Below are 22893 nucleotides of genomic sequence, written 5' to 3'. Positions count from 1 at the left end.
AGCCACAATAAAGACATGATCTGTATCTAAAAGGTTTAATTTTGTGCAGGAGCTAAGGTCATGATAGCCAGACAGAGACAGACAGGCAGAGAGAGACAGTCAGAGACAGACAGGCAGAGAGAGACAGACAGAGACAGACAGACAGGCAGGCAGAGAGAGACAGACAGGTAGCCCCTCTCGGAACCCGCCGTAAAGTTTGTTTACTTTACATAGGGTCCCTTTGCATCTATTCCACGTGAAATGGTATACAGACGTATATACGCTCGGAAAAGGCCGTGCTGCGGCCTTTTGGTGGTGGTGAGATGTTTCAAAAGAAGCATATATCGGCTATAGGAGACAACGGAAATGTCAGAGAATTTTAATTTGGCGCAGAAGCCATTAAGTATTTTTATTTTTTTGTTTGACCGTATAGGCTGCTCTGAAATTCTCTCTTCCTTCCTTCCTTGACTTCCTTATTGACATCAAGGAAGCTCTGAGAAGGAAGTGAAGTGGTCACGTGACTGGGCTGCACCTAGCCCTAGAACTGCTCTTGTTGTTACATACAGTATGTACAGTATTTCACATACATGAGCCATAGATCACCCTCCTTGATTTCTGGTAGAACTTTAAGATGTGCGGCCTAAATGTGATAAATGCTCCGTTTGTACTCACCCATTAAATAATTCCAAAGACGTGGAGAGAAAAATGGTCCTCTAGTTTTATATCCATGTGAAAGTTCTGGCACAAAATGTGTATTTAGTCAATTATCTCCACTTTTTCAAGAGATGCACACGGACATCTTTCTCTCCGGGCGAGGGGAGCCGGAATAATCGATGAACTGATTTTACAAATACGTCCTGTTTACCGCAGACGTCATCACCAATTGACCAGGGAAACACAAAAGTTTGCGGTCACACAATTGGCAGGTGCTTTGCGATAGATGCTGGGTAATTAATCACACCACCTGCCAATTGTGTGACTGCAAACTTTTGTGTTTCCCTGGTCAATTGGTGATGACGTCTGCGGTAAACAGGACGTATTTGTAAAATCAGTTCATCGATTGTTCCGGCCCCCCTCGCCCGGAGAGAAAGATGTCCGTGTGCATCTCTTGAAAAAGTGGAGATAATTGACTAAATACACGTTTTGTGCCAGAACTTTCACATGGATATAAAACTAGAGGACCATTTTTCACTCCACGTCTTTGGAATTATTTAATGGGTGAGTACAAACTGAGCATTTATCACATTTAGGCCGCAGGTTTTAAGCCCGAACAGGATTTCAGTGAGACGTATCTATGCCTATGATAAATGAAAATTTACCGTAATTAAATGATCACAGGCATTCTAGGTCTAGGCTGCACCATGACACTTTCATGGGAACCAAACTACCCGGAAGTTTGGCAGAATGCATTGGAGTCAATGAGAGCTCATGAACAAACATTATTTATGAACAATTGAGACCTTTTGTAAAGTAATCACTTCTGGAAAATAACAGAAGTAACACATGGGGTTAGGGTTATAACACATTATTGTCTGCTGTGTTGTTATTCGTGTACACTGTGTAATTTTTATAGAGGTATGGTATCTCTCTAAAAATAGAGATACCATAAAGTACAAAGTACATTTCTAAACGCACCAAGTATCGCAAGACTTCCCACCGTTTCCTGTCTGGCAGCCAAATATTGCAATACTTCAGAGACAGAAACGATACCTGCTGCTGTTAGATCCTCAGATAAAATTATATACTGTGCACTCTGTGCACATCGAAAAGTAAGTGATTAGAAAACAACCTGTGATATGTGATATGTTATTTTCCAGAAGTGATTACTTTACAAAAGGTCTCAATTGGTCATGAATAATGTTTGTTATGAGCTGGTCCAGCCGGCTCCATTCACTGCCATGTATTCATTGCACTTCCTGTGTGAGTTTGGCTCCCATGAAAGTGTCCATGAAAGTGTCATGGCGCAGCCCAGTCACGTGACCACTTCCCTTCCTTCTCAGAGCTTCCTTGATTGACCTCCCATTGTACCGCCTCCCGAGCGGCGACTGGCTAGCTGCACGTCCTAGTTACTGTCTCTGATTGGCCGACCGCGTGCATGCAAGATGTTTATAATCAGGGCTGCACACAACCTTTTTGGTCTAGTACTCAGAGGAGCACCTGGAGGAGTTTCTTGGTGCTCCTAAAATGCGGCGACCCGTCTCGCCGGATGGATAAAAGAGGGATGAATAACTTATAGCAAAACAATATTTATTGGATGAGTGGGGAGTCAATGGAGGGTATTGCAACTCTAGATTTAGCCCTAGAATGGCTCTTGTTGTAGATTCATCCCATTATTAAAAAAATCTATATTTGCTAAAATCTAGGTCCATGTGTGGTCCAGCCCTATGGAATGCATATTATAATAAAAACAACTTAATACTTCCTAAGGATAATATGAGCATCAAAGCAATATTTAGATTTTTTATTATTTTGTATTTAAATAACCGATCTACTAGCTCACAGTTGTGAGCTTGCAGATCAGCAATTTTTTTAACATGCGACACATCGTACGGCGAAGCATACATCAGGCTTCCCTAGTTCCCTTTTGCTTTTAGCTGAGGCGACGTACGTAGTCAGACAGTCAGACACACATGGCTCCTCGGTGCAAAAATAAACAGTGTACACTACCCGACTTTACGATAATAACGGACAGTATGTCGAGACACGGTGTTCATGTTGGGCAGCAGCAGTGCCAGTCTGCAATGCAGTTTAAACTCTTCCCACTCCACTATGTCGGAACTAAAACCTTAGTACCCATAAAAAGTCGGTGGCCGGTGCCTAGGCTGTGAGAGACGCTAATATGGTTTCTTCCTCGGATTCGGGTTCTGAGACGGCATCGCACACGAGCAACCATGCTGCTCCAGCAGCCGGAAAACAAACACAAGCACAGCGGCAAATGGGAAGAGTGCAAAGCATCCAAAGCATGCCCTTTTACACCGGGGACTACAGTAGTTTGCTATCTGAAACGGAGAAGACGAAACTATTTGTGTCAGGTTTTCCTGCACACCTGCCCTTAGCCTCCTCCCAGGCTCCCAGCAGAAAGCAGCATGGAATCCTCCCCCTTTTGAGTAAGGACGCGTTGTGATTGGCAGTCGGTGGAAAATGCTCTTGCCACAGAATTTACTAGTATTCTGGCCATAATAATCAATTATTTTTTCTTTTTTTTTTATCCCACGATTTTGTAACCCATTTTTCACCCCTGTGTCAATCATCTACTGTGATCCTGGGCTCTACACACCCTCCGCCAACCTGGGGAGAGCAACGGACTTAACTCATGCTTCCTTCATGCTTGAGTGTCCAAGTTGCTCCTTTACACCTGACAGGGGGGAGTTTCCCTGGTTGGACGTAGCGTGTGAAAGGAACACGTTATTCCAACCAGTTCCTTTCCCCTCCATCAGGCGCCCCGGCTGGCCAGGGGGAGGCAGTTTGAGACCAGGATTACTGCATGTTTTTGTGAGGGTACCTACCCTAGGGGACACGGGGAGAACATGCAAACTCCACACAGAAAGGCCCTTTCGCCAACCCCGCCTTCGGGTATGGGCACTGATGACGCGGAGGAGGAACACGCCACCAGCACCCACAGTGCCCGAGCGGGAATCGAACCCAGGACCTTCTAGCTGTGAGGCGACAGCACATAATAATCATTTTAGGCGGCCCCGGCTGTTGGTACGCAGAAGCGCTTCCCGGCGCTTGATTGACAGCGCATTTGAATTTTGACGACGCATGCGCGGTGGCGCACCACTTATGTGCAGCCCTGTTTATAATGCTGTTGTGTCTTGGGAGGCGGAACATGGGATGTGAGGAAGAGAGAATTTCAGAGCAGCCAAAACGGTCAAACAAATTATCTGACGTTTCCGTTGTCTCCTATAGCCGATATATGATTATTTTGTAATATCTGTATACCATTTTGCGTGGAATAGATGCAAAGGGACCCTATGTAAAGTAAACAAACTTTACGGAGGGTCCCGAGAGGGGCTAACAGATAGGCAGAGAGAGACAGACAGAGACAGACAGCAGAGAGAGACAGACAGAGACAGACAGACAGGCAGAGAGAGACAGACAGAGACAGACAGGCAGAGAGAGACAGACAGAGACAGATAGGCAGAGAGAGACAGACAGAGACAGACAGGCAGAGACAGACAGGCAGAAAGAGACAGACGGAGACAGACAGAGACAGACAGGCAGAGAGAGACAGACAGAAACAGACAGACAGAGAGAGACAGACAGAGACAGATAGGCAGAGAGAGACAGACAGAGACAGACAGGCAGAGCCAGACAGACAGAGACAGACAGGCAGAGACAGACAGATGGAGACAGACAGAGACAGACAGGCAGAGAGAGACAGACAGAGACAGACAGGCAGAGAGAGAACAAACAGAGACAGACAGAGAAAGGCAGGCAGAGAGAGAGAGGGTTACACACCAGCATTCCGAAGCCCGCTAGCAGCACTATGAAAGTGGGAAATAAGGTCATTGGCATTCAGCAGACCACACTCACTAATGTCTGGGTAAGAAAAGTCCTACACAAAAGGTGAGAGCCACATAGACTTCCCTGTGGATAAAGTGTGACCCTCTGCTTTCAGGCTACAGATACAGGCTAAAGATCTGACCTATTCCACAGGCTGTAAACTCCTCCACGTACCTGTAAAAGATAAAACCCTACATCCCATATTTCTCTTAATAATATTCTGCATTTAAAGCCGGGAAAGTGTCTGGCATTTTAGATCTCAGCTACTGTATATAGGCTACTGTGTATAGCAACAAAAGTTTTGTTTTAAAGAAAACTAGTAGAATTTAGAAGGCATTTTGTTGCTGTCACATGAAACCAGCGGTTTTCATAAATTAACGCCCTACTTGATCATACTACAGCATCACACAAAAGCATCAAAAGTAGCAGATCCACAAGCTCTAAAAAGCGTTGCGAAGAGACGCGTTAAGAGCTTACCGATCTGCTACTTTCGCTGTATTTTTATTTGAGATCTGGAGTAACATGTTTCCACCAGGTCTCAGGTCTTAATGGGTTAAGTTGTGTTGATATGTTGATCTAATGTGTGTGTCGAATACACATGTTTTCTGTAGCTATTCGTTATTTCTGTAGTAGCAAGTTTACTTTTGGAGTAATCAAGACTGCTTGAATAGCTCACTCACATTTTCTCTATATACAGTAAATCACCATAACATTTTTAAACCACGTCTTCTCTGATGGTCATTCGCAAGGCTGTGTAATACATTTATTCATACGAATAGATCTACGAGGTGCATAAATAATGTGTTCAAATAGGTCCCAGTATGTGTGTACACGTGTGTGTGTTTGTGTGTGTGTGTGTGTGTGTGGGGGGAGGGGGGGGGGGGGGGGGACGACTTACCTTGCCCAGAATCTTCAGTCCCTGTGGAAGTCGTCGTGTTGCCATAGAGACCAGGATACAGAACATTGCTGATGAGAGGCAACGGCAGCAAAGACCAGACCCCAGGAGAGGCTACAGAAGTATCAGGAGCTTTCGGCAGATGTGCACACCAGGACGTGCACCGAGGCGAGTAGCAGGCACAGGAGGTAGAAAGGCAGGGAGAGCAGCGCAGAGAGGACCGGGATGTCACTTCTGCCGCACCGCTCAGGGCCTCGGGCATAGCCAGCAGTAGGACCAAGAGGAGCTGACATTCAAGAGGAAGAGAGAGAAATACACGGGAGAGAGACAGTTTGTGAATTTATAAGAGTCCTTAACTCCCTGCTTAACATTTGTTCACTGCAGTGCAACTGATGACAGGTTCAAGTTCGGACAACAGACAGTAGTAGGCTGACAGGAAATGGGGGACAGAGATGGGGGAGTGACATGCAGTAAAGGCGGTCGGGATCGGGAGTCGAACCCACAGCACACTGCCAGACTTGGACTACCGGCCAAGGTGCCTGGACCGCTGAGCCACGGCCAGGCCTTCGAACACATTTTTAATGAATAAAACACAATCTTAAGTATAGTACAAGATAGCTAGCATATATGCAGTGGTTGAGGTGGTCCAACAGCATTTACTGTACCAATTGCTTGAAAAAGCTATTCAAAAATGTGTTTAACAAGGCTGTCCCGTAGGCTCAGATTGGCAAAAAGGACAGCAGTTGCTGTATCTAGCTCAAAATTACCATCTTGTTTCTGGTTCATTGCCCGTTTACTCACAACTCTTTTTCCTCCCTTTTTCTTTGTCAAAAACAAAAGTCTTAAAACACCATAAATTATCACTTCAGTGTTACACTGAAGTGATAATTTCACTTCAGTGAAAATCACGTAGGGCACCAACGGGGGTCCCAAGTTAACCCACAGGTCGAGAACCACTGACTAACAATAGGTTAAGCGGTTTTCAAAATGCATTCTTCTCACCTGAAAACGAAGACCATGCCAGCGATCATGGAGTACATGTCGTATTTGCCAGCTGCTTGCTGAGGGCAGCACTCATGGCGGCCAGGGCCTCCATGTACTGCTTCAGAACCTTTTTGCCCATGTTGGTCAGCACCTCAGAGGTGTTTCCCTCCAGGTAAAGTTTCATCCAATTCCCATGGGATTTCTCTGCCACACGGAACTGCTCAAAGCCTGCTTCTGTGAATGAAGATAGAAGATGGATTGGCATCGGCGCTGATGGTATTTTTGAGTGGTGTTTAGCCAGAATAGCAGATCTACAAGCTGTGAGCTTGTTTCTGTTTCTGCTAAAGTTTTCCCCACTATAAGGATGCTGGGGGGGGGGGGGGGTTGAAGGAGTTAATCCTGACATCCTAATTTTGGCCATCATGTCATTATAGGCAGAAATGTTCATTTTTGGAGATTTTTCAAAGCCGACAGATGATGTCAGCTTGTAGATTAACCTCTACTCATGTAGCATGTATCTATTTCTGTTATTTTTTAACAACCAGAGATTTGGGCTGCCATGTGACCCTCACATCTAGAGTTTGGTTCACTACGCGGCCCTCACACCTACGTTGCACCGCCAATCTGACTGACATGCCCACGTGACATAGTCACATGAATTGTGGTGAAAAAAAATCCAAATACTAGGCGACAGAAGTGACACGCTATCTACAATGCTTTCCCTGTTCTAACGGGAATGGGAATTCCCAAGCTGCCACCATTAACACAATCAGTCCCGGGATTCCTTCAAAATAGGAGCTCTGGGGTGCCGGAAAACATGGCTGCTTTTACTCTGAACCGCCCCCTCCCCTCCCCCCCCCCCCCCCACCCCCGGAAACAATCCGGGGAACAAAAACTGAGAAATATTTTGCTAGTTTACCTTGCTCTCGTTTCCATTATATCGCAAAATAATCCAAAGCATTCGTATTTTGAACGAGAGGCGGATGAGAAGTAAGAAATTAAGCACTTAGTATATCCATCAGATCAAAACCCATTCAGGACGGGAACCCCTTTCAGTGTTTTAGCATTATGTTATACTTTAGCTATTGAAAAATAGCTTGTAGATTTTGAAAAATCATGAAAATGTAGCACAAATCTTTGAATATATATTCTTTTAGAGCAAACGTTTTTAACTAAAATGTTTGCTTCCGGGGGTCCCTGGAACAACATATTTTCAGATGGGGGTCCATGACCAAATTCAGATAATTCTGGGGGTCCTTCACATGAAAAAGGATGAGCACCACCGATATAGAAACATAGGTTTTTCAGAAAACAGAATTTTTTAATCGACCAAATAGTTAACCAAAAAGGGTTAACTATTCAGCAACATAAACTATATGAATGTAAATAGAATGCACACATACTGTATATGCCAACAGATTTAACAAGCCAAGCACTAGACGTACAGTACAGTTGAATCGTTTCTCTTTCGCTTCATCACAATGAAACATAACCACATTGCTATGGAAACAAAAGACCGAAATAGACGTGTTAGCAGAAAAACATGCTAGTTACAAGCAAGTTATTTCTAGAATCAAATCAAGTTTGAAAAAGTGGAAGTGGAAAAAGTTATTATTATTATTTATTTTTTTAAGAACAAGGGTATCCAGTCGGTAGTGCTGTGGCCTCACAGCTAGAAGGTCCTTGGGTCGATTCCCGCTGTGGGCGCTGGGGGCGTGTTCTCTCCTCCGTGTCATCAGTGCCCATACCCGAGGCGGGGTTGGCGAAAGGGCCTTTCTGTGTGAAGTTTGCATGTTCTCCCCGTGTCCACTAGGGTAGGTACCCTCACAAAAAACATTTGTAAACATAGTAATCCTGGTCTCTAAACTACCTCCCCCTGGCCAGCCGGGGCGCCTGATGGAGGGGAAAGGAACTGTTCCTTCCACGCACTACGTCCGGCCGGGGAAACTCTCCCCTGTCACAATGCCTCTGGGTTGGCCGAGCGCTCCAACAAACGCAATGGGCTCTATGCGCACACAGAATACTGTAACTCTTCCAACTTCCGGGCTCTGTTCCATTTAGTGTACAGTGGTTCTCAAACTTTTTAATTTCAAGGACCCCCCTAACTCTAAGAGTGTACACCCATACAGGGCCATTTGGAACCCACTCAAGGACACTTTAAGACCCACTGGTGTAGCAGAGTGTTTCCAGTGAGCCAACATGCACGATAGTAGCACTCTGACTCTGTTTGGCCCATGTTCTTTCCAAAATGGCGTGTGTGCATAGAGCCTATTGACCGTGACCGCTGGTGGGAACCCGGCAGTGTTGTTTTACTATAGGTTGGATAGGGAGTGGATCTATCTAGGAGAGCTGGCAAGTATCTTCACAAGCATTGAGCCCCAAGGAACGATTCTAAAATCAGTTTTCTGATAAACCTATGTTGTTATGACAGTGGTGCTGTCATTTTTTCATGTCATGGACCACCAAAATTATGTCGTATTTGGCCGCTGACCCCCATATCAAAATATTTTGTTCCAGGGACCTCCAGAGGCAAAAATGTTCGCTTTATAAAATATATACATTCTAAGATTTGCACAATTTTGCATATTCTATCACGGTTTTAAAAAATTGATAATTTACAAGTTGGACTACAAGTTGCACGCATTAACTAGAGAAAGGTTTATTAGCATATTCAATTACCTAAAACCACCAAAAAATAAATACCTTTACAAAAAATAAATACGCAGCAATTCCATACCCCACTCAACATATTACGGATTACATTTCAATAGTAAAAGTAATTAAAAACTGCATATCTGAGCCCAAGAAAGCTGGTCAGCAGGCGGATTCATGAATGTATGTATACAGACACTATTTTAGACCAAAAAAAACAAAACAAAACAAAAAACTACCGGTATATGCCAGATTTCCCACTTCAGCCAAAAAAGCGCCCTTGGCTGCCAGACAATTAGGAGTGAAACTCTGTTTCACTGTCAGTGAAAAGGCGTAAAAGGGGGGAGTAAAAGCTGCCATATCTGCAAAAATAAAGCACCAAGTGTAGATTTTAAATGTGACTAGGTATTTCATTTGCAAGTCGGATGACATTCTGACTAGTAAATAGTGTGCCTGTGTACAGAAAATATCATGTAAAAATAACCAGGGAGTAGTCAGGTTCAGGTGTACTCCTCCAGGGCTAAGACTTTTTGTCCTATTCAACATTTAAACCCATAATTATATTAGGCTCCTTTCTGGTAGTGATTTGTGTTTCCGCCGGCCCTTTTTCACTTGTCATGTTAACGAGTGTGCTCCACAGTATGCGCTAAAGTATGGTACAGTTTCCTCTGGATGCACCGGAGAGGAAGAGTCATAAAAGAACCAGAGGAAACAATACAGTCATCTACTGTAGCTGACAGTAGATGGCCAGTTAAACCTGACACAGGCACGTACCACATAGGCTCTAAAGACAGTGAGCACCCGCTTCGATTCGCAGGCCGGGTGGACCATTTTGCTGCATGTCACACCCCTAGTCTCTCATAGCAGTGCTAAAAATAAATAAAAAGGAATTCCTCAACGAACAAAATGGTGTGGCTCATAGCCCTGCAGCCTGCTGGGTTTTAACAACAGTGTGGAGAGACCTGGCTTAGCACACAGAAGTTTCTGCTGGCGAGCCTCACCTTATTTGGTATGCAGCCATCAGTGAATCATTCAAGGTCAGTTATGCACTCTGTGTTTTTGGTTTAATTGTGCTCTGAACAGTCTGTGTCTTCTCAGCTGTGAATGCTACCAAACCACCTGCAGCAACTGTTTTGTGTCCGAGTTTAATCCATGGAAAATTCCTTGAAATATGAGGTCACTTGCAATGTCAGTTCAGAGCGTCGTGGCAATTTAGCTGCACTGATTTGTCAGCTGCCGTATAACCCCTAGGGAAGATGCAGCAGCTGACCAATCTGTGCATGCTGATTACCCTCACTTGTCCTTTTATCACTCCCCTCACCCAGCAAATAAAGGCTGGGTATGTGATTAAACGTATCACTGTTTAATTCGTAGGTGATATATCTAAGGTCTCTATTTGACAGGCTTCAACATCGTAAGTACATTCCACACTAAACTTTGATCAACCATGTTTCACAAACTGGGAATCTGGACTGCTTGTCCATTGCTCTCGTCACTTCTTACTGTGCTGTACTAAATAAACTGCCAATTACAGGCTCTTGCCAAATGAAATTATTCAGATTCCCTATGACCACATTATGCACAGCCAAACTGCAAACCTACCTTTCTCATACGCTGGTATGCTGTCTTTGAGCAGGCAGCTGAGCTGGTGGCCGTTGAGGTGCAGGAAGCGCAGCTGGTCCCTTAGCGACGTCTCCTCCAGGACAGCAGGGATGACACGGCCCACACTGTTCTGGGGGATGGGCAGGCCCAGGCCCAGGGCCAGGGTCGGGCTCAGGTCCACCTGCTCCACTGTCTCAGGCTTCTCCATGCCCACTGCAAAAAAATCACACCCGTGTGAACTGAGTGGTGTAACTCCCCTCTCCCCCTGCCTCTCTCTCTCTAATTAGCAGGCAACAGTGCAACACTATCTCTCTCTCTCTCTCTCTGTGTTTCTGGCAAAACAGCGCCACTTTTGCCCCTACTGGTACTCATAGTCACATAGGTGAAGACAGACGGACATTGCTGTTCCTTGTAGTGGTTGCACCACTCAAAAATCAGGAAAACGATAGTGGTTTGGGGGAAAAAAAGCACTCACATTTTTTGAGGGGTGCTAGCCCCTTCCTTTCTCCAGCTTTGAGGGTGCAAACATTGTCCTAACACAAACATTAAATGCCATTGAAAATTAACGGTTATTAAGTGTTTTGTGTAAACAAAAACATTATGTAAACAAGCATTGAAAGACAAAAGTGAAGACGCAAATTGTGATAGGCCGGAATGATATGATGTATGATGATAAGAGTGCCCCTCACTTCACACGGGTGTGATTGTTTTTTACTAAATAAAAGTATCAATACTGCAGAAATGCTCGGTTACAAGTAAAAGTCCGGAATTATAAATGACTTAAGTAAAAGTACAAAGGTATTGGTATCAAAATGTACTTAAATCGTAGAAAGTATTCATTGTGCAGAATGTCCCATTTGAGAAGATTTCAACATATAAAAATCACAATCACGAGCTCACATAGCATAGCGACGCATTATGAGCTTGTCGAAATGGCAGAAATGTATATAGGGCTGAAGTGGTTAATGTACCTTTTGAAATAATAATCATAATCTATGAAGTAACTAGTAACTAAAGTTTTCAAAAAAGTACAATATTTTCCTCTGAGATGCAGGGGAGTAGAAGTAAAAGTGCAGAACATTGGAAATACTCCAGTAAAGTAAAAGTACCTAAAAGTTACTTTCCACCAATGGGAAACTAAAATAAAACACACAATAATGTCAAGTGTCGCTCGACGCAAAAGTATATTCAGCTGAAGTTAACTCATCCTAGTCACAGCCCTGGCCCCTGACAGACAACATAATTATGTACATAAATAAACCCCACTGGCTCCAAGGCAAGCCATGCCAGCTTTACTGGATTTGGAGAAGGCTAGCCTCCTCAAAATCCCCCTTGGGAAGTGCAATCTCCGGTCACTCCTCCAGCCTACAGTACGGTAACTGGAGAGAGCATTGTAACAGAGAAACAAAGAAGATCTCCATCACTTCACTTCGGAATCTGTGAACGGGATATTACATCATGCAACATTAGGCAAGAGGACTGGGCTGTTGGCGAATGTGCATGAGTGTGTGCGTGTGCGTGTGTGTGTGTGTGTGTGTGTGTGTGTGTGGGGCGGGGAGGCTCAGTGTTAGCAAAGCTCTCAACTCTGTAGCAACAAATCACTGAACTGTAAATCCTTAATTAACATTGCTGCTCCAAAAATAACTCGCAGCAAGTTATGATCTCAAAAATAGGCAATGACGGAGAAGGGAGCAATTATCATATTTACAAAACCACATTCACTACATGCAGCAACATAACGTTATGTTAATGAGCTTCTGTTTGTGGTATAGTAAGTTGATGCCAAGATGGCATGCACGGCCTATTAGGTGACAACTTGGTGAGCATGTTCGTCCAGTAAGGATATTACATATTTTGGGCCCACATAAAAAAATAGGCTAGAGCATTTTAGGAGATTACAAAACTTTAAAACACAATCCTATCCATATTCTTCCATGTAATGTCATGGATCCCACATTATTTACAGCTGCCATTTGAAAGGGAGCCAAGTTTGGATGATCACGATCCTGACTTTCAGTTTAATTGGAAGTAGAATCATGTGTTGTTGGCAGATGCCAGAGCCCCTTCTTCTGTCATCACATTCTTATTTGCCAGTTCAAAATTCAAATGTAAGTACTATACAGTACATTAGTGTGTGTTTCATATCTTTACATTTGGTTTAGTCAAGTGAAACACAACATGGTGTGGCCGAGTAAACCGTCGATTTACCTTTTCTCTTGAATGCAGGGCTGATAAGCACAAGAGGAGTGTTGACCTCCGGTTCTGACGAGCCCCCATGGCTGCCTGTCTCTGACATGCCGTGGTCTCCACAGAGCACAAGCAGGTAGGGCAAGGAGCCCTCTGCTTCCTGGGGGCACACAAAACAAGATAATGGTTAACCACATGAACTCTAGCTTCCCACAAGGGGTGGGGTGAATATTCAGCGAAAATAGCACTCACAAAATCTGCTACAGATTAGTGGCTTGCGCCTGGCTATACATTGCCAACAAAATACAATTCATATTGTACTGTAGAGTAGATGACAATGTTGCATTTGTATGTGACTTATGGTAAAAGGAATAGAGAGTATGACCGGAGATGCAGTAGACTCATTTTCATATTTTGAAATATGGCACCCTTTGAAAATAATTTGGATACCGCTGACGTAGAGGGAAAAGGTAGGGGCCTACTATAGACCCCTGGGGGACTCCGGTTAACTATGTAGTATGTATAAAGAGTTTAAGTGGTTATCTGTACTTGGCAGAACATTGCACAAAACTGGTCGAGAGGCTTGCAACGCTCATTTTGAAAACTAAATTTGCAATGGTTACTTCCAATAATTCACAAAATAGTTTCATTAGACATTTAGATTTGTTTTGTCTTTCATTATGTGGCTTCAATAGCACCATAAAAGGAACAAACCAAACTACTGCCTGGGGGAAATACAGTCATGACAAGTGGCACCCGGTATACTTTGACTCTTTTTCCGGCTTACCGGTAATCATTTGAAGATAGCAAGGAGCAAACAGAGTAACAGACACACAGGGCGAACCGTTTATGGAAGCACTTTGATCAGGTTGGGGAATCTGTGCTGCTCCATAATTCCCTTTCAACTCGACGCATACGAAACTGCCAGCCAGTGGAATTAAATTGACAGCTAGGGTCCTCTCAGTGTAAGAACTATTTTGGCAACATCAGTACAAATGTTAACAAATCTTAACCAAATCTCTGCCACACTCCATTACATGTCCAGCGTGTGAAAAGATAGTAGATAAAGCAAAAACTTTCAATAAACCAAGAGTAAAAGGTTCTGTAGGATACTGTGTAGAAGATAGTCAAAAGGAGAGAGCGAGTGAGGCATACAGGGAGAGAGAGAGAAAGAGAGATAGAGAGTCATTGATCAAATCAAACCCCCAACTGAAAACGGCTAAATAATGCATTAATGTAAGAGGCATGGCTGTAGCGACCCAATCTCCTATAGTGTGTTCATGTGTGGTGATTTACTCAATGTTGGGGGGAAAAAGCAATGGCTATTGCCTGTCCTATACATCTATAGTTTTTTACCACTTGACTTAATGGCACCAAAGAAGTGTGTGGACGCACAAAATAGAGCAGCTAACAGTTTTTCCTCAATTGTTTTTAAGCATGAATTGCATTAGGTCCTCCCTCAAGGACCCCTGGGGGTCCCCGGACCCCACTTTAGGAACCACTGATCTACACATCATCTACATCATCGGACAGTTAATTTTTGGGGGATTTTTGTTGCTGATTTTCCAAAATATTTAACTCAAATAAAGAAATAAAAAGTAATTGAAAAAACACAGCCCCCTCACGTGATCGTATTAGGACAATATCAGTCACCAGAACCAAGGACGGCTTTTTTTAAGTGAAATATCCATTTAAGGCCCCTGACAGATTGAAAGCATCACTGACTCGTGCATCACTGAAGTGAACATGTGTCAAGTTAATTCAAGTGTGTTTGACGATGACGCGAGCATCTGACACTTTCAATGTGTCTGGCCATTACAGTACTGTATTAGTACGGCAGCTTAGCAAAAAAAATTGGACACGGCTCACAAAAGCGCCACATTCTTTCCACATGTTCTCCATAACCATATATGTCTCTGCGCTGCGACCTCGTACAGGCTTGGGACATTTTCGAAAAATCTTGAAAGTGTTTAACAAAATGTTGAATAGTTGTGAAAATGTTTAACACAAACCTTGTCTTTTGGGGGTCTGCAAACATTTTCATATGGGCGTCCCTGGCACAAAACATTTTCAGTTGGGGGCCTAATGCATATACCAATGTGGTGGTCCTTGACATCAAAACGTTTGAGAATTACGCACTGAGTCATTTGTAGAATTGGCATTCGGTATCAGGCCTTAATGGGTTTAAAATGAAACGTTTCTTTTAGATTTCAAGGAAGATATTGTGGCAGCCAGCTCTGCCAGTGGAGCAAATTCTGCTCTTAATAAGAGCTGAAACAGGCAAGCGAGGTTCCGCTATGTGAAGCTTGAGAGCCGTCACTTGAATGCCTTCCTGCTCTCCCTCCCTGCATCGTTCCCTTCAAAAGGCAATTAGTTCAGGTGTGCAGTATAACACGGTGCGTTGCTGTCTGAGATGTATTATACCCCCCCCCCCTCTCTCAAAACTCATTGGGAGCACAGGTTTATCAGAGAAAACAGTGTGTTGAAGACATCCTGCGGGACCCCACTGGGCTGTGTCTATATTTAGGTCACACCGGTGCTGCACGCAAGAACCGCAGAAGCTTGCATCAATGATGACACTGGAGCAATACTTTCAAGCACACTTCATTCAAAGGAGACTCTCTAGGAGATGGAACGCCAAAAGCTACGCACCTGCCACTGGCCAGAAAACACCGTTTTGGCAACTACAAGACATATTTTTAACAAGATGCTCTAACGACTAGGGTGCATAGTGAAATACGGTGCTGCTGAAATTTCCACCTATGTGCATTATCTTTTTACAAGTTTTCAAGGAAATATACACTCGGGTACCATTAAAGAATCCCAAGATTTGGTCATTCTTCACCCTTAGAAAAAGCTTAGAGAGTTGTACCATAATAAGGTATTTGGCTGCCAATGCAAATTCAAACTAAACTGCTGCATTCTTTCCAACATATTTTAATGACCATTTATGAGACTAAACTACACTGTGGTGGGGTCCATCGAGGCCCAATCAGCAGAGCTGGAAAAGACTATGAATTGATATACAATTACTGTAGAATGTTCACTTCTCAGAGTAAACTGAATTATCTGATCATCTCTACAACGCTAACAAAACTCTTTTGGGAAACTATAGTGATATTATTAAGACGATACAAATATACACGTGTTTATGCATATTTGTCAGTTAAAGTAATAACACATGCCTGTACTGAAACGGATCGTACCGGCTTAAAGAACCACTTCACTACTTTTCAACCTATCTTCATATACTAGGTCTGCACTAATAAGTATGATACAATGGCACAATCTTTTTCTACTCAGTCTGTCTCTCATTGGAGGGCTCTGGGAAGTTCAGAAACCCGTCCACCAGTGACATCGATGGGGAATCCAAGTTAATAGAAACGGCAGGCATTCTATTCCTGAATAGTGTCCTTGAGCAAGACTCTGAACCCCTAATTGCCCCCGATGTGCAGGTTGGTGCCTTGCATGGTTTCCCCCGCCATCGATGTATGAATGTGTGTGTGAATGAGTGAATGTGATGCACAATCTATGTAAAGCACTTTGGATAAAAGCTCTATATAAATGCACCATTTACCATTTTGTTAGTGCGGAGTGCGGACAGTTTCTTAAGACTGTTTACTGTAAGCCTGCACCCGTCCTTGATTCCTTAAACTGTGGTCGGAACCTACAGTTGTAATTTTTAACCGCCTTTTAAACCCCTCAGGAGAATTCTTCACTTTGCAAATTGCGAGTTCTATAAAAAGGCACACAGGGAATGAGAAAGCACCTTTAAAATGAGGGAACCATGGATTCTTTTCAGTACATCATCCATTTCCAGTAGTTTGGGCTGGATGAGAGAACTGTGAGGTCCACTAATGTGGCCAATGTGGTCCAGCCCAAGGTAGTGCAGGATCAGTATGTCCCAGTCGTCTCTCTTCAGAGTGCTGTCCAGGTGACGAGTCACATTGTTGTCAACCTACGTGAGGATGAAATACACAAGAGCATGGTTAATGCTACAGTGTCCTAAGAGAAGACCTCGATCGATCCCACGAGGACAATTCAGTTGCCAAAGACAGCACAGCAGTTGAGATATAGATCCTGAGTGTACACATGTAACCAAATGGACCTGTGACACTCGGGATGCTTTTTTGCTATTTTGTGAATGGACCCAAACTAGTGAAAATAGCCAATCTACAAGTACACAGCCTGTCGCTTCGCGCCACGTTGCGAGCTTGTAGATCAGCTATTTTCACTACTTCTAAATTATTTTACATGTTTTATTCATGGATTTCTTCATGAAAATGAATGTTCGCGGACCGCCATGGTTTGGAGGGATGCGCTGCGGTGTGTCGCGCATCTGTTTTGGTTTTTCTTTAACCTTTTTAACTAGTTTATTTTTCTAATAAAATCGTCTTTTATTAATTTGTTCTGCGAAAGCGCAATATTAATTGTATGTATTATTGTTATTATTTGCGGCGCAAATATCAGCGATTTTAGGCATATGTGCAACATGACAATTGTTTTAAAGTACTGTACAGACAGTGAGAACTAAAGTCTCTGTAATGTTTATGTTGTAAAACGATATAAAATAAAGGGATTTAAGATCATTAAAGCTGCGCTGTTGCCTGCATTCTGCCAACTTCCGGTCCAGAATGTTGTCACACTTCGCTATGCTCTTTGCCAATAGAAGTCTATGTAGAAGAGCCAGGTGCAGTACTTAGTTCAGACTAGTCATTGGTCCAACAAACGACAACCTACCTCAAATCCTAACCTAACCATAACCGCAAGCACGGGAGCTGCGCATGTTCGAGCGGTTCCCGTGTGTCGGACTAATGCTCCGTCGGAAATTACGTGCGGATCCCGAAGAGCCACGATTGGACTGGCCCCATGGAGTGAGCGGAGATGTCGTAACTCTCCTTCATGATCTTGTAAATCTGCTATTTTCACTAGTTTGGGTCCCGGGAGAATGTTTAATTACTGTTTTGGGTCACAGGTTAAAGTTTGGAAACCACTGTGTTCTAATTCTCCTAAACAAGTCGCTCTGGATGAGAGCATCAGCTACAGACAGACAGTACATGGCTGAAAGGTAAAAGACCAACCCCTGCCCTGGACAGAAAAAACATACCTCAGTGTAGTCAGATACGAAGAAGGAGGTTGTGCCATCATATTCCATGAAATGTTTGGGGAAGAGGCGCACCCAGGTGTCGTCTCCATAGAACACCATCCTCTTCCCAGCTGTTTTGGCCTGCCATATGAGGTTATCCTCCAGAAGTGCGGGTGAATTCAGGTTCATTATCACATCAATGAAGCCCGGGATACTGCCAGTGGTAATAGCCTACGAGGGAATATTTTAAGGTTGTTGTTGTTATCACCAAGTGGTATAATGACATCAAAACATAAATGAGCTGATTAATCCATGTTCAATAATAAAGAGTGTTGTAGTAGTTGACTCCCCAGCCACCAGAAATTTGGATTAGATTTCTTAGGTGATTCCAAGAATAACAAAGAAATTACTTTCTTTACAACATTGTATCAGTCAGTACACTCTTCAACTAACTAACTTGAAGCTCCATACTGGCTCACAGAATGCCTAGTATATCATGAACCAAATTATTAGTCTCACAATTAGTGTTTTAGTATTAGTAGTAGTAGTAGTAGTCTTATTTTGAGATAAACATTCCAAGCTGGTGGGTGTGCTTTTTTCCCTTTTCTTCGGCCATTGGCTTAGCTACTGTGCCTTAACGGGCATTACCCATAAAACCCAGGAAAGCATGTCATTTTTCCAAAATAGCAGATATACAAGCTCATAGAGCGTCACTTTGTGTCATGCTATGAGCTTGTAGATCTGCTATTTTTTTTAAATCGTGAACAAACTTGACATGTAAACATTTGAGCACCACTGATATAGCGACATAGGTTTTTAATTTTCAGAAAACTGTTAGGATTTAGAAGACATTTGTAGAGGCCTCAAGTCTGGGTTAAGGTCACACTGGACCTCATGACCTAAACCTTTCAAAGGGTTTTATTTATTTAATTGAATGTATTGATAGCTAAAGGTCAAGTATTCATGTTAAGTGGCTAAATGTCTGAAAATATTATATTGTGTAGACAAACAAAAATCTACTCAACAGGGATAATAGTGCTGTCTTTGATGCTGCCTATGATATCTATGAAAACGTTTAATCTGCAACAAAATTGTATACAATGTAGTGGGGGGTCCATACTTCATCTCGCTCAGCTAAGGGGTCCTTAGCCAGAAAAACATTGAAGATCCCTGATATAGTGGGAGAGAGCAGAGCCTCATTTATAGTATACGCTTACCGGTACTTACTGTAGCTAGGAGAAGCAACCAAAAATAATACCTATTGCGTAGGAGATACCTTAGCTGTACTCGGAGAAAAACTCTCTCTCGCTGTAGTCTATAATTAGGACTGGATCTGAAGCCACATGTTTTAAAGAAGACTGGCCGTTTTAAAGAGACTACTTTCCATAGTGCATCGTAAGTTCGTAACCAGGGTATCAGAAATTGTTTAGTCTTAATCTAGTTTTAGGCGACTAAAAGTATTTTAATCTAGTGTTAATTTTGACAGCAATTTCTAATTTAGTCTTAGTCTTTTTAACACACCATTTAGTCCCATTTAGTCATCTGAAATCGTTTAGCCTCAGTAGACTAAATATGCAAATTAAAGATCTGTAGAACATACAGCGTTGTGTTTTAGAACAAAGTAAGCAACCAACTGGAGAGAAACGCATGGAACTCAGCCTTAATTAAATCAAGCAGGGCTCAGCAGCACATATGCCACGTGCCAGTGGGGACTTAAGTATAAACTACGACGAGCCGACACCCAAATATGAGCACTTGCCACAAACAGCTGGGGGGCAGCTCAGGTGGCCTCTGGAGGCTGTTCACCTGGAGGGTGTTTTTTGTGGGGGAAATTTAGAGACTGGGAGCGCATGTGTGAGACACAGAAAAACAGATGCACAGATATAAAAGAGCGAGTGAAAAATAGAGAGGGCATCAGCATTAGGGCTGTCAGAATAAACATTTAAGCTACACAAATAATAGCGATTAACGATTAAATTGAACACTGGAACATGCAATATGAATACAATTTTAATTTGTTTGGTTTTTATTTAGGCTTCATAATAAAAAAATTGCACAGGGCAGATACGACAAATTACTTATAAATACAAAGAAATTACTTACTTTATAAATATTATACTTTCAAGAAAATGTAAAGAAAATGTAAAAACTATTGCGGAAATTGCTGATCTACAAGCTTACAACACATCATGAATTGATGAAGTGTGAATTTTTTGGAAAACTTTTGAAAAGTGTTTTTTTCAACCTCCAAAAAATCATAAATACCCGTAATTGCAATGAGGTAATTATGCAATAGGCCTAATCAGCATTTAGAATGTGTGTACATTATTTCTAGCGTTCCCTTCACAACAACCCAGACTCTATCATGGCCAAATACCAGGCTCTCCGTCACTCAAATCAACTGCTCAGCCCTCAATGTTGTGAAGAAAAGAAAAGTTTGGTCCATTAATTTAATTCACTGTTGGGGCCAAGCTCGTCAGGAGGGTAGTTCCCCTTTTTGTGCCAGTGTGAGAGCTGTTTTAAATTAACTATCTGTGAATACAGGAAGAATGCAAAGGAGAACCGTCTTTCCCTCGCCTGTCTCAAATGGACCCATCAAATTTAATGGGACGATGATGCAGCAAAACCTCAGGGTAGTGCTTCCAGCATAGTGAACTGCTGTAGCCCGATCCTAACATAAATGTATGCAAATACGTTGTTAAACAAATATAAAGGAATTATGAATATGCATACAAAGCGTGGTGTGGCCATATAACTGTGAATTGTGTATCACATTGTGAAATTGTTGGTGTACTGCATGTATGAATTAATAGCTGTGACTGAAAAATTATAATTTGGGGTAGTTGGCTGTGTCATACTAGTCAACTGGGTGCAATGCAGTGATGGCACTGTGTGACATGACAATTGTCCTGCACTGCCTCCTGCTGGTGTAATAAACCCTTACTGTAACCCTTACTGTATTATGCATCCTATCCTAAGACATCCTTGTAAATAGATACACTTGTTTGATTAATACAAAGACACATTAGCATAGTTTAAAATCACTTGTGTCTGCGTCATGACCAATGCACCCAATTGCTTTTTACAATTCACAATCAACATGTCCATCTGCCAACTAATACAAGGATGATGATGATAGGATAGATCATGTCAACTATAAACACAAGAGACCATTAAAAAGCACCATGGGCTTGAATTATGTAATTCTATTCTTAAGCAATGCAATGCCATGAAACATTTGATATAGGGCCGGTTTGACAATACAATATCACAAGGGAATTGTTTAAAAGCAATCCAATCATTGCTCATTTACACTTTTTCCTCACTTAAAAGGTGTACTATAGAGCGTCGCAGTCCCGCCCCCTTTCATGACGACGCCAGGCCGGTTTCTTCTTCTTTCCAATTATTTGTTCAGCCCGAATTTTGTTGTCATGATTTGTCATGACAAGAGTTGGCTTTGTCCGCAGCGTAAACGTCTTTAAATAAATACTTTCTGAAAAGGGGCGGGACTGAGACGCTCTATAGGGCCTATAGCAATGATTGTTTATTTAACCTATATATCACCTCACCACTTAGGCCTCATTCACACCATCAAACACCAATCAAGCAAATGTTTGGTCGTTTTTTTGGGCCACCACAATGCTTTTCCAATGGGAGTCACATGGTTTGACCAAACATTTTTGTTTGATACGTGTGAATGAGGCCACAGTCTTACCTTTAAGAGGACTTGATTAATTTAAATGACAAGCATTGTCTCCTTAGCCAAAATTAAAAGGCCTGGGCCACGGTCTTATTCATCTTATATCTTATACATCTTATATCTTATACATACAGTCTTACCTTAATTCTAGGCATGGTAACAGTGGGGGCTCTTGCTTTAGCTATGAAGCTGTGCGTGGAGGCCCGTTCAACCAGATGTCTGGTGTATGGCATGTGTGTCCGTCCATTGGGTCCAAACACAAAGTCCTCCCTGAGAGCATCAACTAACATTATAACCACCTTATTAAAGATGGGCTGAGGCGGCTCAGATGAGTTGTGGGAGACCCCTGAAATGAGTTTCAAAGATTTCACTCAATTTTATTATCTCATGACCAGAGAAGAATTATACATACATGAAGTCATAGTCAGTATGAAGAATCCTAAAGGATACAGGATAGGTGGGCACTAGGTGGGACTAGCTCTTTCCTGGACCTTTCTACGCGATGGGTGTGGTTATATGCCTGATTGACAATTTATATGCCTGGATTGGATTGACAACTCACTAACTTGGAATGTCGACAGTCTCTGTAGTAAACTACAGCAAAGACTGTACTTCCTTCGACGTCTCAGGGTTCATGGAGTTGACCAAAAATGTATGTTAGTGTTCTATTGAGTGGTCTTGGTCAGATTTGGCATCACAGTTTGGTTCGGTAATCTTTCAGTGCAACTGAGGTAAATTGTTCAGATTGATGCAGACTGCAGGGAAGATCATAGGGGTGAGACAAATCCCCTCTCTGCAGTCTATTTATAAGCAGGCTACACTAAAACGGTTACACACCGCCAACTTCCTCAAAGAATTGTCGGTGATGTTACCCAAATGGAGTTTGTACTTCTGCCCTCTGGGAGAAGGTGAACCAAAGTGTAAGTACATGCCGGTAGGTTTAAAAAATCGTTTGTACCAGCATCAACTAAAATGTTGAACGAGGCTCTGAAGTCTGTAAGAAGCAGTGACTGTGAGAGGTTAGATTATAGATTACAGTATACACACTACTGTATGTGTGCAATTGTGTAATGTTGTGTCTCCCTCTGTTATGTATTTTTCAGTTTGTCACTGATGTATTATGTGTGGCTGCAGCAGCTGGGGTGAAAACCCAAGACAAATTTCCCCTGTGGACAATAAAGTTTACCTTGACCTAAAAAATTTACCTCACAGAATAATAATCTCAAAACCATGCCTATCGGGTAGAAGTAGAACGATCCGGAAAAGAGTGAGTCTCAGCATGCATCTGGGTAGCCATAGAAT

At 42.7% G+C, this 22893-nt stretch overlaps 1 protein-coding gene across 1 annotated transcript in view; it reads right to left on the bottom strand.

The window, feature by feature from the left end:
* pigg (phosphatidylinositol glycan anchor biosynthesis class G (EMM blood group)) overlaps window positions 1-22893 on the bottom strand; it is a 71963-nt gene that overhangs the window by 46765 nt on the left and 2305 nt on the right. The window contains 12 exon segments of the mRNA XM_080774494.1: window positions 5384-5463; window positions 5466-5505; window positions 5509-5612; window positions 5615-5666; window positions 6383-6390; window positions 6393-6434; window positions 6437-6598; window positions 10619-10831; window positions 12827-12965; window positions 16575-16763; window positions 17913-18122; window positions 21732-21937. Of these exon segments, the coding sequence (XP_080630620.1) occupies window positions 5384-5463; window positions 5466-5505; window positions 5509-5612; window positions 5615-5666; window positions 6383-6390; window positions 6393-6434; window positions 6437-6598; window positions 10619-10831; window positions 12827-12965; window positions 16575-16763; window positions 17913-18122; window positions 21732-21937 (1445 nt within the window).

Source organism: Protomyctophum bolini (assembly GCF_963924005.1).
Source record: "Protomyctophum bolini genome assembly, chromosome: 10".
NCBI classification, from domain to species: domain Eukaryota; kingdom Metazoa; phylum Chordata; class Actinopteri; order Myctophiformes; family Myctophidae; genus Protomyctophum; species Protomyctophum bolini.
The sequence above is the reverse complement of the archived record's forward strand: the minus strand, read 5'-3'. Positions and strand labels throughout refer to the sequence as shown.